Source organism: Magnolia sinica, chromosome 18 (genome assembly GCF_029962835.1).
Source record: "Magnolia sinica isolate HGM2019 chromosome 18, MsV1, whole genome shotgun sequence".
Classification (NCBI taxonomy): domain Eukaryota; kingdom Viridiplantae; phylum Streptophyta; class Magnoliopsida; order Magnoliales; family Magnoliaceae; genus Magnolia; species Magnolia sinica.
The window spans coordinates 37154162-37172569 of NC_080590.1; the positions used below are offsets into that span (position 1 = coordinate 37154162).

Genomic DNA, 18408 nt, shown 5'->3' on the forward strand with positions numbered 1-18408 from the left:
AAAGCCGAAATAGTGACCCTTGTCACTCGAGACATGCAACCTTCACAAGGAGCAAAAAATCTCCATAGTAAAACAGAAGCCCCCAACAGCCACACTACCTCTGGCACCAGGAAAGCCAACTAAAGAATCATGATAACTAACCACAAGCAACAAACAAGATCACTAGATAATTCCACCACCAGATCCTCCAAACAAAATCCCTTTAAACTCTACACTTGATGGGCCCAATTGCCATCATAAAGAAAATTCTTCTTTTTAAGATTCCTTTAGAAGCAACTTTGCCTTCAAAAATTCATCTATTCCCTCCATCCACAAATCTTGGATAACCAAAAAAGATCATCTTCCACAAAGTCTTCTTTCAACCTTTGAAAGGTCCCTATATCCACTCAATTTTCAGCTTGCCAATGGAACTATTAACGATCCAAGGGACCCAATTCTATCAAGGAAGAAACTCCACATAATCCTTAACACTACAGTGAATCAACAGATGATCTATTGATTCCTCTTCTTTTCTACACATGACCCACATATTGGGAAAGGCCGTGTGCCATTTTTTAAATTATCCAATGTTAATATCTTATTTGCCATAATGACTCGCATAAACACATTGACTCTTGAGGGAATGGGAGCATTCCAAACTCTAGAACATGGAGGAGAATCTCCCTCTCTGAGATAAGGCCATTAAGAAACAGTTGGCTGAAAATTTACCATTAAGCTTCCACTTCCGAACTTTCCAATCTATGCTTGCCCTTTCAATATGGGCATCATGAAGCATGTTTAAGAGACTTGCAAAAAACCTTGTGATAGGGACATCACGCGCACACGCGCACTCGCGCCTTCCCCCCTACGCACGTACGTACGTAGAAGGACTCCACCATCGATTTGGCTCGATGACGACGTCCAGGGAGGGCCTCCTACCTAGAAGTCAAGTTTTGGTTCAGAAAAGTGGCCTGATAGTCAAGAAAAGCCCACCATTGGATCTCATGATCGTGGCCCACTCGTCGGATTAGTTTTATATTTTAAGTTTTGCTTATTGTTATTATTTAGAATATCGTGAACGCTTTAGATTTCCTTGTTTGGTTTTTATTTTAGTTTACTTCATCGCCAAGTAATAGGTGTCGCACATGGTGCGAGTTTTTGGGTATAGGATTCTCCCTGTAAATAGGCACCCCTTGTAGTTCTTTTCATTCATTTGAAGTTAATAAAAAAATTCTTGCTTTATTTTTCTGCTCTCTTCGTGAGTTGTGGAAGAATTCAAAAGTGGGTGCGAAGCCCTCCCTTTTCGAAGGGCTAACTACCGTGATGGGAAGTCATATCGATCCCAATTCACCCCCATCTTCCATCATCTTTTTTTCATCTTCCCCCACCATCCGTATTTCGAATTTGTTCTTTTCTTGCATCAAATTTCTTCATTACAGCAGGTTTTCAGATTTCGGCCCGCAGGCGAGCTGAAACTTCGGCGGAGCACCACGCATAAACCATACATCAGATCGAGCTGAGATTTGGGAGTTTTAGAGTCCATCCCTAGCCGACCAGAGCCAAGGTGGCCTTTTTCTGAATAGTGGGCCCCACACACGTGCGGCCGAGATCACACGCACGTCCGTCTGGGCCATTGTTGCTGTCCACACGCGGGATCATCTTTTGACTCAGGTTTTTATCCTCTTTTATCCTCTCATAGCCGCTTTTCATGAATCTTAACCCTAGATTACATGATCCCTAATTAATTTGCCCATTTTTATCATCTTAGGGTTCCTTGAATTGAAATTAGGGAATCCCTTGGATTAGGGACTGATTTTTATGCATGAGTAGTTGATTTTATTTCCCTTTGACATCGTTTGGTTTATAATTTTATTGGTCCAGTCTTAGCCTGTGTTGGCTTGGACCCGCATAGATTCCCCTTTTTAATTGAATGTTTGGATTTCCATGTGGGACGTGGAATTTGTGTGATTGTTTCTAAATTGGTAGGATCTAAGCCTGAAATTTTGCATATCATATTTAATTTTCCATGTCCTGCATCAAATTTGGTATCAGAGCCTAGGGTTCTTGTAGGGGAATTCATTACATGTTTAGGGTTTGGTTGTTTATGTCCATTACGCATCAATTCTCATCATATATGGCTGTTTAGAGGTCCATAAACCCTGAAATAAGCTGCTGAAATTTTCTGTTATCCCCTTATTTGAATTATTTTAGAAATTAACTTAGTTTTCTATTTCTAGGTTTAGAAACTTTCCTTTTCCGTTTTTTTTATAAACTAATTTTTTGGAAACTTTCTTAATCTGTTTTTAGAAACTAATTTACTTTCCTTTTTCTTTTTTAGAAACTAACTTACTTTCTATTTTTAGCAACTTTCCTTTTTTCTTTTTCTTTAGAAACTAGGTTGTTTTTTTTAGAAACTTTTCTAATTTGTTTTTTTTAAGAAGCTTTCCTAATTTGTTTCTTTAGAAACTTTCCTTTTTCGTTTTTTAGAAACTAGGTCGATTCTTTAAATTTTTTTATTTTTTTTAAAAAAAAGAAGAAAAATCTCTTATATTTTGACAACTATATTGCTGAATTTTGGTTGGCACCCTACACTAAACATGGAACAATTGCAAGAGTCGCTAAACAAGTTGTCGCAGAAGTTAGAGTTTATAATTAAGCGCTTGGAAATGGACCAATGCTTTGAGCAGCTTGATGAACGCATTGCCCGACTAAAGACCATTGCCAGGACAAACCCCACCATTGGGGTAGATGTCCAATCTCGGGCAGGTGGCCTGAAGGATAGACCAATAAATGGAGTTAGACAAGGAATCAGTTATGGACGTGCACCCGTGTACCCACCCCATGAGGGACATTAAGACCACTATTTTGAGGGGTACAACATGTACATCCTTGTGACTGGAGAGAGTGCACCAGATGTTAGTGTAGAGTTACCCACTGAGGTCATTCTGGTAGTGGATGAGTTTTGTGATGTTTGTCCTGATGATCTACCGGATGAGTCCCCTAGGAGGGATATAGAGCACACCAGAACATGGGACACCGTAATACCTACAACCGAGTTTACGTTCAATAATTTTGTCGATAAGTCCACAAGTCTAAGTCCTCGTGAAGTCGTTACTGATTATAAACCTAGGAAACTTATTGATCTTGTCCCTATGTCATTGTCCCATAGGCTGTTAGAGTCTGCAGAGTCTTTTGCGTATCACATTCATTCATGGCATCAAGAAATCAGGCAGAAGATCATGACTAATAATAAACATTGCACATTTTCTACAGACCACAATAAATGTTTCAAAGGATTCAATATTGGGGACTCTGTGATGGTCTGCATCAGGCTCGAGCGGTATCCTTCGAGGGTCATTCGTAAGTTACACGCGTGTAGCGCTGGACCCGTCAAAATTATAAAACGAAACGGTCTCAATGTGCATGAGGTAGATCTTCCACCTTCCATGGGAATTAGTTTCACATCCGATGTGGAGGATTTAGTTACTTTTCAGGGGACCACTGATACTTTGCCGGCCCTTCACCCACCCATCCTGATTCCCCATATTTATCCCTCGAACCATGGCCCCTTCCCAACCCATTTTTTCAGCCTCTACCTCCTATATCTACTTTTCCTAACCTTTCTTCCCAGCCTCTACCTCCCAGACCTACCCTTCCCGACCCATTTTCTCAGCCTCTACATCCCATACCTATCCGTCCCGACCCATTTTTTCAGCCTCTACCTCCCATATCTACCCTTCCTAACCCATTTTTCCAGCGTCTACGTCCCATACCTACCCGTCCCGACCCATGTTCTCAGCCTCTACCTCCTATACCTACCCGTCTCGACCCATCTTTCCAGCCTCTACCTCCTATACCTATCCTTCCCGACTCATTTTCCCAGCATCTACCTCTCATACCTAACCTTCATACACCCAAAAAGGAAATAGAGGATATCCTGGACTATCAGATAGTTTCAACGTCGGACGGCGGGTTTCAGAAGTACGTGGTAAAATGGAAGTCACGCTCAGCTTCAGACAGCACGTGGCTCACTGAGGAGGCACTTCAAAGACTTGATCCTGACATCCTGGAGCGGTTCAGGAGTTTTATTTCGCCAGTGATGAAATCTTTGCAGCCGGGGAGAATTGATGGGGACATCACGCGCACACGCGCCTTCCCCCCTACGCACGTACGTATGTAGAAGGACCCCACCATCGATTTGGCTCGACGACGTCCAGGGAGGGCCTCCTAGCTAGAAGTCAAGTTTTGGTTCAGAAAAGTAGCCTGATAGTCAAGAAAAGCCCACCATGGGATCTCATGATCATGGCCCACTCGTCGGATTGGTTTTATATTTTAGGTTTTGCTTATTGTTATTATTTAGAACATCGTGAACGCTTTAGATTTCCTTATTTGGTTTTTATTTTAGTTTACTTCATCGTCAAGTAATAGGTGTCGCACATGATGCGAGTTTTTGGGTATAGGGTTCTCCCTATAAATAGGCACCCCTTGTAGTTCTTTTCATTCATTTAAAGTTAATAAAAAAATTCCTGCTTTATTTTTCTGCTCTCTTCGTGAGTTGTAGAAGAATTCAAAAGTGGGTGTGAAGCCCTCCCTTTTCGAAGGGCTAACTATCTTGGTGCGAAGCCACATCGATCCCAATTCATCCCCATCTTCCATCATCTTTTTTTCATCTTCCCCCACCATCCGTACTTCGAATTTGTCCTTTTCTTGCATCAAATTTCTTCATTACAGCAGGTTTCCAGATTTCGGCCCGCAGGCGAGCTGAAACTTCGGCGGAGCACCACGCACAAACCGTACATCGGATCGAGCTGAGATTTGGGAGTTTTGGAGTCCATCCCTAGCCGACCAGGGCCAAGGTGGCCTTTTTCTGAATAGTAAGCCCCACACACGTGCGGTCGGGATCACACGCACGTCCGTCTGGGCCATTGTTGCTGTCCACACGCGGGATCATCTTTTAACTCAAGTTTTTATCCTCTTTTATCCTCTCATAGCCGTTTTTCATGAATCCTAACCCTAGATTACATGATCGCTAATTAATTTGCCCATTTTTATCATCTTAGGGTTCCTTGAATTGAAATTAGGGAATCCCTTGGATTAGGGACTGATTTTTATGCATGAGTAGTTGATTTTATTTCCCTTTGACATCGTTTGGTTTATAATTTTATTGGTTCAGTCCTAGCCTGTGTCGGCTTGGACCCGCATAGATTCCCCTTTTTAATTGAATGTTTGGATTTTCATGTGGGACGTGGAATTTGTGTGATTGTTTCTGAATTGGTAGGATCTAAGCCTGAAATTTTGCATATCTTATTTAATTTTCCATGTCCTGCATCACCTTGATTCATGATCAATAAAGGTTCCCTCTTCAATATGGACATCAAGTAGTAGTATGCGAAATTTTGAACTCGTTTCAATTTCCTCATTTGATTTTGGTTCTTTTTTATTTTCAATTGGAAGGGTATATTGAATTATTTTAGGAAAGCGTTATATGGGCCAACAAGAAATTAGTTAAAGGATCTTCTAGAGATTTCCTTTAGAAACTTCTTACGAGGGTTTATATGGGCCTAATTGGCCATGCATATGAACAATGAATGCTTATCAGTTATCACTTGAATATTGATTAAGCGAACATTATTTAGTTTCCTTTAGATTCCCACACTAGGAGAGTGGTTCTTCTACAATTTACTAGAATCTAGTGTTGTACTGCCTCTAGATCCCTTGGGGTGACTCCTTAGGGCGTCCTTTATAGTGTGACGATAAATATTTATCCTTATTTTCCCTTTTGTATTTTCCATTTTCTAATTCAACTGAAGAGATCAATCTGGTGGCATAACCTTGGAGGTTTACATCTTGTAATTGGAACATAATCTATCATGGTAGGGTTCAAGCTCATAACTCAATGGTTGGCAGGCATGTTTCAACATTGAGGTCTCGGGTTGCTGCCCAGCTTACCTATCAAAAAGAAGTAATCATTTTGTGACATAAGTAACCTTGGAGGTTTGCATCTTCTAATTGGCACATTATCATAGGGTTCAAGCTCATAGCTCAATGGTTGACAGGCATGTTTCAACATTGAGGTCTCAGGTTGCAGCCCAGCTTACCTATCGAAAAGAAGTAATCTATACTTCAATAATTTCAAGTCGTGCTATATCATGTGTTTTCCTATGCTAATGTGCACACTCTCTCAGATGGGCCATCGATCCAATGTGCCTCACCAGGGATGGGGAGAACTAAAATCTCTCAGACTGAAAGATCCCAGCCCTGTAATCTGTGGACTACTCCTCGTTTGATGTAACTATTATTGTACTTCTCTTTAACTATCCATTAGCAGGCCACTGATTGGGTGGATTTCAACCAGTGTTTTAAATAGCTATGCTTTGTAGCATATAGCTTACGCTACATAGCGTAGCATAGCCTTAATGCTACGTAGCTCATGAAAATAGCTTAAGTCGCATGTAGCCTACGCTACATCATAATTTGCATACGCTACACGCTATGTAGCTCACATGATGTTTTTTGATGATTTCTTATATTTTTCCATTTCCAATAAAAATTAGTTAACCTTTTTAATGCTTTTAGTAAAATAATATAAATAGCAATATTAAATCAGTTTTATTGCTCTTTCTTTACCTTTATACTTAATCATTGCCATTTCCTATTACTTTAGGTTGCATTTTGTTGCACCAAATATCATGAAATTTTGTTAAATTTCATTATTAATCAGTCTAATCTGGTATAGAACATCATAGCATTGGTGTAACCAAGCACCTTGATTAAAAATCTAGAAGTTGTGTGTAGCTTACGCCACACGCTTCAAAGGGGTGAACGCTATGCTACACGCTATTCGCTATTTAAAACACTGATTTCAACAGAGTGAGCCATTGATATATACATCATTGATGAGCATTTAGACTCTTCTGGAAATGTATATTGTTGATGTTGTTCTCTGTATCTCCCAGTTCTTATGTCTCTAATGGGCCATTGTTCTTTTAGGTCCCATTGCAGCATGCCCTGAAAATCTCCCAAACCATAACTTGGAAGATCCTAGCCCTTTGATCTTTGGACTAGTTTATATTGAATACAGTTTTGTTGTATTTTCTTCTTAACTGACCATTTGCAGGCCATGTCCACAGTCGAGGCACCTCCATCAATGGAGGGGTCCACCAGATCATTTGCTTGGACACGAAAACAATGACCCCCCATGTGCTATGGAGGAATATGAGTTCACTCTTCTTTTTTTCCTCCTGTTTTCTTGATGACTTTCATGTTAACAAAAAACATTAGTATTGGATTATAATGAAATAATGGGTCTCTCCCTTTTGTAAATTTCTTCTCTACAAAAATGGCTGGAGAACAGGATGCTTTTGTCAGTATGGGAAGCAAGGGGACCCAATGCTCTGTTGCTGTTTCTTTAGGGACCTCTTTCACATGGAACTAAACATTTTACCATTTGACAAGAGCCACTAAAAGATATAAGGAGAGATCAAAATGCGATGGGTTAACAACTGCTTTGAACTTCTAAGAGTATAAAATTTCCTTTCAAGGAGGTGATCAGGTAAAATTTCTTTTTAAGGGGTCGATTATATGGATGTAAGGATGCAACTTGGCTTTGGGTCAACCCAAACCCGATGGTCCAATCCGAACTTTACTCTAGGTTGAATTGGGCTTGGGCTGAAAATCCTCAACCCGACCCTAGGTTGGGTTGGGCTTGGGTTGAGGCCTAAGGCCAACCCAACCTCATATGCACAACGCATTACATATACATGTGAGTATGACTACTATACATAATATAAATATAAAATCATGTCTTGCATGGAAAATAGGCTTCATGATTGGAACCATTTGTGTTGTGCACTCAATGTCATTTAATGTTCATGATCGGGCCCATCCATGCATGGAAAATATGGCTCACGATTGGAACTGACCCAGGGCACACATGTTGGGTCGTCCGATGTATTTTAAATAGTCTCACATTAGTGAGTTCTTTATCTATTTCTTTAATTCCATTTGTTTATGAGTGGTGATTGTAGACTTTATTTTGCATATGTTATTTGGTACTTATAGGTATTACTTAACAAATATTATTTGGTACTTAGATGTTTGATTTTGAGTTAGTTTACCAGTTGCGTTAACCCAACCCACCTCAAACTCACCCGAGCCAACCTAATCTAACCCAAAGCAATTGTGTAAGGATTGAGTATTCAGTAACTAGAGGTTGGGCTTGGGTTGGGTAAATTGTATTGGGTCTAGGGTTGGATCGGGCACTCCTCAGGCCGACTCCTTGTTGCGCTTGGCTTGACCCTTAACCTAGCACGACTCGCCCGAGTTGCACCCCTAGGGGGATGATTATTGAGTCAATCAGCTTCAAAGGGGACTGTGGGGCCCCATTCTTTCATTCCTACTCAAAATACAAGTATAGGGCCACGACTACTTAGTGGATTAATAAAGATCACTGAAAAAGGGTACAAATTTCAGAAGTATAGTAATGGCCGATCTTAGAGTTCACTTATCAAGGCCTTCTAAGTTACAAGAGAGCTTAGTTTCATTAAAATCAACAGAACTGAGTACAGGCCTTGTTGCAATGGCAATGCTACAACTAACCTTCAAAGTAAGGTTTGTTCAGCTGAATACTTTATTTTGGTCTATGTTTAATAATTTGTCATCATTAAGCTAAAATTTGATTTTCATATGCATATGTTGTAAAATGTTTAGGACTTCGGTGGGTTGATGGGAGTTTTATGGGGGCAATGTCCTAATTGGAGCATTAAGTCAGTCGCATAGTGCTACAGCATATGAAAGAAAACTGATGCACAATTGAGACAACTTACACCAAGAAAAAGAACCAGCTTGACTCAACCATATTGCATTACTCATTTACTTGGTACATTATGAATGAATTTGCACAAGAAAAAGACATGAGGAAGAGCCTCCAAACTTTTGAAGATTTGACTTCATTAGACGATGAAGTTCACCCTTGACGGTATTGATAAAGACAACCCTTAAGTATTACATCCCATTGAAGATGAGTTTGAAAGTTTACAGAACTTAGATGCAAGCGAGACTGACGCAGAATAGGACCCGAAAACTGGATTTCCAGCACCTGTTGCATGTTGTGGTTGTAGAAACTAGAAATTCCAGCAACTCTTTCCTTCGGTTTTCAAACCACGCATTCGAAAAGATCTTTGTAATTGAATAATAGCAGGAAGTCTGTGTATTTGATTATCAGTAGGAAATTCACAAGCAGATGCAAGACCCGATCAAATTAGTGGGAAAGAATCTTACTGCCGATTGTTAGAAACTACAAATTGATCCAGAACGCAGGAAAAGCAGTGTATCACACCACTGATTGAAGATCCAGACATGGACTCTCACCCATATTCTTTTTGGGTGCAGTCTCACCACGAGTGGAATCTTTCCTCAGACATCCAGTCACAGGACAAAGTAGATGAAACTTTTCTTAATCACTGACTTTTCAGCGTTATGACATCTATATGTCAGTGTGTCTCTGTCTATATTCATTTACGCGCACACACCTGTGTTTGTGTGTGTGTTATACCAAAAGACTCCATGCAAGAAAGATAATTCACCCAAAATACTAACTGTACACACCATAGTTATTTCCCCATTAACTGTATATCATCCCATTCAAGATAGTTTTAGACACAAGTTTCTACAAGAAATAATCATGCTGACACCTAAGCACCAGCTTGGAAACTATCTATTTAAACAAATTAAGGACCCCTTAAAAATAATATCCCCTAGTCAAACATGACACATAGGAATCACACCTTAAGAAACTAACTTTAATAGTTTACCAAAACCCCAAAAGAGCTTGGACTCTATCTAAATGTATCACGCAGAAAACTGTGTATGTAAAACCCCTTTGTACCCCCAAAAAAGCCTCCAAAAGCAATCATTTAAGTCCCCTTTTTTAATTTGAAGACTAAAGGGTGCTTTCATTACGAAAAACAGAATTACAAGCAAGGGAGGAATCTCCACTTAAAAGAGATTGGAGTTGGATCCCATGCCTCACCAAGCCGTCAGCATCACCATTTCCTTATGGGAATGGATGAAAGAAACGAATAAGTATCCCTGATGTCACAGGCTTAGTAGTTTTGCCATGAGTCCATGACTTAGCCAATTTTGGTTTTCTTTGTACATGACGACACTTGCACATAAGATGTATTCTACAAGGTAGTAGAGTCGTATAGAGGCTCCTAGAAGGTTCTAGAAATCTCTACGAGTGTCTTGAGCTAGATTTATGTGGAATTATCTCGAACCTTTCTAGAGTCGTCTTGGCCGTTGGATGAGTGTCACTTAGCAGAATCTTGGCCTTAGATTTGAACTTCAAGATTCCTTTTAGGTCTATATTACGGAGAGACCCCCTCATTTGTAAATCAACCAAGCATTGTAAGCCTTCTTCTCTCTCTAGTGCGTTACAAGTTCCTTTTCACTCTTTTGTATCCCCTCAGCAATCTCTTGCATTCACAATAAATTCAGTAGCTCAAGTGGTAGGATGGTTGTCTTGAATAGCGTTAGATCGTCAAATATACATATCCATATGCTAGTTGACTCATTCCATGAGTGTGGCACATGCGTTGAAGCTAAGGAATTAGCAAGTCCGTGACACTTATCTCCATTATTTCCTCCATATAGCCATCAATTTCAAAGAATCACCTTCCATCTAGTCCCATTTTATCACATTAGAAGAATCTTCCTCTATTATTGTGGGCTGCACATGCAACCATTTCCCAATCATGGTTCTGAAAATCGATGTCCGGGGGCGTATCGGCCCAGCCAAAAAACGATGCAATGCAAGCTTAGCGCATCAATATCTGTCCGTATTGGACCATATCAGCCTGTATCGGTTGGAAAAAAAAAAAACTAAGCCAAATAATCATGGAAAATATCAAAAAGAGAGGGAGAGAGAGAATAACAAAATATTCAAGAATCAATCTTTTTCTTTGAATTTTGGACATGAATATGACGGTGTATCAAACCATTCTTTGATGAGAATATTGTCTGTAAATTTGACTTGTTGAAGGTCAACTAAATGGGCCCTAATTGAACACAAATCAAGCATGATTTGCTGAACTAGGGCCCATTGCATAGAAATACAACAAAAAGAAATATTAAAAAGAATGTGAAGGTTTACCCTTCTTTCTGATTTTTCCCACAATGATCAACTTCGCTTCGATTTGCCGAATCTCATTCAAATCATTTGTTTTGATCCCAAAATAGGTCTAGATCTAGCCTAAAATGAGTTTTTAAGCTTCTTCTATTAAATGAAAAAAAAAAAAGAGGAGACATGAGTGAAATTTTGAAAAAAAAAAAAAAAAGAAACAAAATTGAGCTTTTAAGGGCATATCAACCTGTGTTGGCCTATATTGGTGCCGATACAGGTCAGTTTTTTCATATCAGACCAATATAGCCCAGTATCACATATCATCTCGTGCCAATACAGACACGACACGGCTGTATTGGCTGATAAGATATTGATATTCATATCTACATTCCCAATAGCTCCTTCAGCCCCAACCCAAACGGCCCTCACCTCCACCTCATTATAAGTTAGAACCAAAGCATATCCCATATGGGACCCTTATGCCGACATCATCACCTCATGACATATAGAAATAGCCATGCGACCCTTGTTTGAATAAAAGAAAATCCATAAATATCAAACTTGACTCCCTTTAACCTTTAAAAACCCCTAAAACTTCTCTAATCTCAAAACATTTCTCTTACTTCACAATTTATATGTGGATCCCATGTACTATTAAAAACAACAAAAACACAAAAATCAAATAAATCTAGTCACTTAAACCAATCAAACCATGAGAACATTAATCTAACTTGAGTAGTGTTGATACCCATTAGATGAACCTAACAGTCCATTTGATCGTGGCCCACTCTTGGCCGTAACATATGCCTTTGACTTTGATGCTTAGCATCTTAGCTAATGCCTCTCCATATCGATATGATTCTGTATTTTGATGGTTGATGACTGGATATTTTACTTCTCATGAATCATGGATGATTTACATTGATGGGTTGATTAGTGCTTAGTAAGTTGCCTGAACCTTCTACCATGATGTTGTTCCCACTCCCAATCACACTTCAACACTTTCACCTCCCACTTCCTAGCTGTTTATACTTGTTTTCTTCTTCTTCTTCTTCTGAGTGGTTAGTTGTTTATACTTCTTAACATTTTGAAATAAACATTTCCCCATTCTCACACTCGAATATGTTGATGCTTTGTTCTCGCTTTGCACAACTATAGGTTAGGAGTTTGATACATAGATTGGTGGCAAATTTTTGTATATATAGTGATGTCATAGTACTAATTTTCGGTTGTGTAACTTATTTGTTTTGTTAGCATTTTCCTCCCAAAAGTTCTCCATTTTTTATTCTTTTTTTTTCTGAAATTTATAATCATATACCAATATTTTTGTTTTAGTTTTCTTAATATTTGATTTCCATGAGCTTCACCCAAAAGTATCCCAAGAAGACCACCAAACATCCCAAATCTCTCAAGAAATTCCCATAACAAAAATGTTGAGAACAAGATCACTTACGATGCTAAAAACCCAAAATATAAAACACCACCAAAAATATGACATGATACAGATTTCCTCTGGGTTTACAATCACTTAACCAACCCTGTGCTGATGTACATAGACATAAGTATAAATGGTGGGCGTAATTCTGTACAGCATTGCTTTCATTTTGTAGCCAAGGACAGCAATAATATTCTTGCAAAGCATGACCATAGTAATGCTCTGTCTGCTACCTAAATAATAACACTTCTAACAGCAATACCTTCCCAATCTTCTCCTTGGGAAGCTCAGAGGATAGCCATGAGAATTGAAATCTCTCTTTTTCCCTTCAACCACAACTGAAACACAAGTCAATGAAGGAGACAACAACGCAAAAGCTAATCAAGCCTAGATGACTAAATTGTCCAACCAAGTAGGGAAATAATGCCTACCCACAAAATACAAGTACAATGGGCTAATGCCGTCAAACTCATCCAAACCAGTTAGTCCCCCATGAGAATACCATCATGTGACTCCAACAACAATCGTTGCAGCTCTCCAAATCCATCCCAAAGAAGAAACCACCCTCGCCCCTGTAAACCTATTTAATGTGGATTGGAAATTGGAGTCCTACATATGAAAGTGCCCCAACATCCCAAAGATCCACCTATGATTAGTATAAAAGGGGCAATCGCCCTGCACATATAGAAAACCCCTCAAACTTCAAACGAACATAACTTCTTTCCTATGTTGTAGGTTTCCATTACTAATATGCCCCAAAAACACCTAGTTGCCCATAGTTACCTAAGATTACCCAACAATTGTACCGAATAATTATTTTCACAAATAGAAACCTTTCAAATTTTAAGATATGAGATGGCCCCCCTACTAAATCTGGACTTAATTTAATTCTTCCAAACCTCTTATGCACGTTAACATGTAGCCTATAAATCTAAAGGAATAAGTTGAACCCTCCAAAGATGACATCATCATTAAAAAAAAAAAAAGTCACAAAGCCATGCATAACCCTCAAGCAACATATTAATGCATGGATCAGGGTTCAACGGAGCACACATCATCCACCAACAAAAGCAATATGTTATCAGTTGATACTCTTTTGACTGTATAGGTGTGAATTTTCACCGATTTAGTCCAACATCGATTATGCATATGAAAAATGCAGCACTATTTTCAACAATAGCATGAATACAAAACCTTTTAAGTTCTAATTTCACAAATGCAGTCTACTTAATATACGCTTGAAGCTTGTCTTTCAAGCTTTTTATTCTTTTCTTTTTTTTTCACCTAGGCTTCAGCCTTCCACATGAGAGGGTGATGCTAACTTTGGGCACCAAAATATAAACACCCAGAATTAAATTGAAGCAAACAGTAACCCACCTTCACTCTCAACTTTGAACCGAGTTTAAGGCTTCAACCCTCTCACTATCATGACAATTCAATCTTGCATCCATCAAACCGGTAAAGCTCGGCCTGACTCCCCTTATAAATGTTCTTTCATAAGTCGTACATAAAATACTCAAAATTGTCCTCACACCACCAACCAAAATTTCCTTAATCACCCTCAATTCAGTTTTACATGATTCGCAATTCACTAGATTTTCAGTGAAATATGAAAGAGTTTGTTAATAAAGTCTGCTAAGTATAGGAGGTTTAGAGAGGACTGGTTAACTATCAAGCATACAATTTTGTTTATTTCTAAATTTATTAATGAAACTGATTTCTGAGCCGTGAAAAACTTAGTTTACAATTCTATCAATTTTACAAACTTCCTACCCTTGCCAAAGCTCTCAAATTGTGCAATTCAGATGGAGATATTAGGGTGCATTTGGATGCATGATCAAATCAAATTACGGGGAAAAAGGGGTCAAATCAAGTGGAATTAAAAAATTGCAATTCCTTCTTCAGCATTCATATTGAGACTTTGATCTCCAAATTGCAATTTCTTTACTTACAGGTTGGGATTCAAAACGAATATAACTGCAATTTAAGGGCTAATTCCTCAATATCAATATCAAGAAACATTGTTAACTTATCATTATTTACTGTCAACTAAGAAGATTTATATGATGAGTGGCCTGATTTCACCAGTATGCCCCGGTTCTCAATTCTGACAAGTGGGCCCCATGGTTCTGTAATCTAGACTGCGGGCCTGTTGTGTCCCACAGAGGATGGAATATGCCTCGAAATCTCCTCGATAAGACAATCTTCACCATTTGATTTCTGCCCTACAGAATTAGATGGTTAAGAAGAGAACTATGACAATGGTACACGTTCAACTGAAAAAGGCCCTAATGTTCGGCCATGGGATCTCTCAATCAATACTTTTGGAGGCACGTTCCATTAACGGAGAGACTCACCAGAACAATGGTCTGGATTACTGAGCCATGGGCTCCACTTATCAGAATTGAAAACCTGTGCATACTGAACGAATATGCAGGCCAAGCATCATATAATTCCGCCCTATTGAACTGAAGATCACAACCCAATTCACTTGCGCGTCCAAACGTGACCTAAAATCTGTTTCAATGTCCTCACCTTAAAAAGGAAAAAGAAAGCAGCATCACAACTCCACTTCAGAATTGAAGCAGAGATTATAAAAAGCTTAAACAAGACATAATCATCGATCACTACATCCAAAGGAATCAAGCAAACAAGAGAAAAGCTAACCTCAAGAGATCTTGCTTCCTGCTCCAACCGCTTCAATTCCGCGAGAATCCGATGCTTGCCACGCGTGTCAGGGGCGGCCGCCGTTGAAGGAATCTGCCCGTCAATCGACGACGATACAGAATCCGTCTCCACCGAAGCCGCCTGCATTTCGGCGGGCAGCTGACAATCCGCAGATTCGCAGTTGAATCAGCAGATCTCTACGCCATTAAAAGAGAATTAAAACCCCAAACGCGCTCTCATCAAAATCAGATTTCATCAGTTGTCAGTCAAGATCCAGATCCTGCAAAATAGAAACGGATTTGAATAGCTCAGAGACTACAAGAAGCAGAGAGAGAAAGAGAAAGAGGGTTTCAGTTCTGGTTTTTTTTTTCTTTTTCTTCTATTTGGACCTTTTGAAGGAGGGAAAAGGCGAAGGGATTTTGATATTTGCCGTTAGAGAGAGGGTTTTGAAAGCTGTCTTTTTTGGCAAGGTGTACTCTTTCTCTCTCTCTCTCTCTCTCTCTCTGTCTCCTCTCCTCTCTCTCTCTCTCTCTCTCTCTTGCTGCTTTTGATTGCTTGTCGCTGGGGGGTGTTTGGCAGAAAGTGAGGGTTGGGAAAGTGGGTTTTCTCTTCTTCTTTTTTTTTTTGGAGGCAGCCACATGATGCCGTTTTTTCTTCTTTCTTTTCCGCCTTTCTTTTGTTTTTCTCCTCGATATGAGAAGTTTCTAACAGTACATCCCGACGTATATTAATACGATACGGCGGGAATTAATTGGGTGGATTTGGGTGCTTTTTAATAATCCAAACCGTTTATTAGATATTTCAAAGTTTGGATGGGCGATTCATATAGAAAAATCCCTGATTTATTATTTAAGACATTTGATTATGTTAAGTAAAAATTAACCGTCTATATTGACAACAAAAGCGCAGAATTAGCTGGATTTGAAGTAATCCAACTTAATAGATTTTATTCGATTAGCATCTATCTTGCCAGCTGAGAACCATCAGTGGACGGTTTGGATCGTTGGAAATTATCGGGATTGAAAGGATAAATTACTGATGTATACGTAGGATGTAATCTTGCACGTATCCGACTGACTGCAATACGATGGTTGGAACTGGAGACTTTTGAATCTGGGAATCTTCAGATGATCCAGACCGTTTATCTGACAAGTCCCACCTTTTATGGTGGAAACTCGACAAATAAAAGCTCTCGATTGGTTTACTTTGGTCTTTTGATAATTTGGAGCTTTAGCTTTGAATATGAACGGCCACCATAACCCTTAAATAACCAGAAGATGGAGAGATTTAATCCGAGAGATTTTTCAGGTATCCTTCATATAAGGGGAGCCTGGTCAAGTAAACGGTTTGGATCATAGAAAAAAATCCAACGGCTAGAAATCCCACGCATGTAATTGCAATACGTTGGATGTATTCGCCTGTAACTGTAAGCCCCTCGGATAAAATAAACGGACTTTTGGCTAATGTCTTTTCCGGAGGAATGGATTGCGTCCTTTCTCCGCGTGGACAGACTCGGTCCAGATAAGGACTCTGTGGGGCCCACCGTGATGTATGGATATTATCCACGCCGTTCATATTTTTTTAAAAGATTATTTTATGGTATTAGCACAACATAAGCTAGATTCAAGCTCAACTGAACCACACTGTAGTAATAGCAGTGATAATGACGCTAACCATTTAAACCCTTCATAGGACCCATCGTAATGTTTATTTTCCATCCAACCCGTTCATAAGATCACATAAACCTGGATAAACACAAAAATATTAGTTTTATCAAAACTTCTACGGTTCCCGAGAATTTTTTTAATGGCCCATGTTCAGTCCTCACTGTGTGGTCCACATGATCCATGGATCTGTATCATTTGGATTACTACCTTAAAATGATCTGAAAAAATGAATTGACAGCATGGATAAAACACATACATCAAGGTAGGCCCCACATAACCCCTGCGTGGACTGAGCTGTCCAGCAGGGGCAGGACGCAATCCGCGTCCTTTTTACTGTAGTCTTTTCTGCTCCTGTATATCTCTGCTGTATAACGTATAGCCAGGCGGGAAATCCTCCAGGGAATGAGTTTTTAGAAAAATTCCAAAACTTTAGCCATCCTGTACGATCGTACGACAATGACCACACATATCTTCGACTTGTGTGGGCCCACCGCTCTGTATGAGTACCATCCGAACCATCCACTAAAATGCGCCAGAGAGTTAGATATAGATCCCAAATCCATCCTGATCCATTGACACACCGGATGGAGCAACGGCGGAGATTGGGTAGGTGATGCCCATCATAGACAGCTTCACCGCTAATGTGGGGCCCACCGTGTTGTTTACAGTGTTATTCCAGTCCGTCCATAGAAATCAAGGGATGCATTCAAAGCTCAGGTGATCGTGGAAGCATTGCTCGGATGATTCTTGCATGTACGGAAAGTATGAAAATCGCAGCGGGTGTGAAATTTGTATTCCACATACACTTGAATGTACGGTAATGCCAATGCGTTCAAACGTACGTAACATTCACCGGAAGCTAAAAGCTCTCTTTTACACGAGAAAAGCGTTTATACTCTGGAAAGGTAAGATAGTTAATACACAGTCACAATTTCAAACACCACAGACTTAATTAAACCGAACAAACCCTGGGTTTTCATTCAACGGTAGAATTTCAACGGGCATGCCCACCAATATTAGACAGATAAAAAAAAAAAAAAAAACTGCTGGCGACGCTCGTGTAACGAATGCATGACTGGCGAGTTTTAAACCGTCTGGTCGGTGCTGGAAAAGATATGTGGGCCCACCATGATGTATTGTTTTATCCGTACCGTCCATCCATTTTGCCAGCTCATTTTATGGCTTGATCCCAAGAAGGAAACAGATCGAAGTCTCAGTTGGACCACACCTAGGAAACAGTGGTGATTGAACACCCACCATTCAAAACTTCTTGGCAAACTTTTGTATCGAGCCGTTATTCGTATTTTCCCTTCTTCCAGCCTGCGTAACCTAATCAACGGCTTGGATTACAAATAAGTATCCTAGTAGGCCCTAAGAAGTTTTAGAACTATGGGCCCCACTAACCGTTTGTTACATGGTCAGTATGTTGTTCATACGGGACACCCTCACCCGATTCGGTCGGAATTTTGGGCCCAGACCCAACCCATTGAAATCCAAAGTTGGGTTTGCGTCAGGTCAAAGTCAAAAATAGACAAATT

General features: G+C 39.7%; 1 protein-coding gene across 6 annotated transcripts in view; it reads right to left on the minus strand.

The window, feature by feature from the left end:
- LOC131232466 (guanine nucleotide-binding protein subunit gamma 1) overlaps positions 1–15837 on the minus strand; it is a 32462-nt gene extending 16625 nt beyond the window's left edge. The window contains exons 1-2 of one of the 6 annotated variants that reach the window (XR_009164858.1): positions 15593–15832; positions 15204–15483 (exon numbers count right to left, since the gene is read on the minus strand). Coding sequence is in view for 5 of the 6 variants with exons in the window: in XM_058228701.1 (XP_058084684.1) it covers positions 15204–15350 (147 nt within the window). In the remaining variant the exon portion in view is untranslated. The other 5 variants (XM_058228701.1, XM_058228705.1, XM_058228706.1 and 2 more) reach the window with 5 other exon arrangements.
- Positions 15838–18408: the final 2571 nt, after the last annotated feature.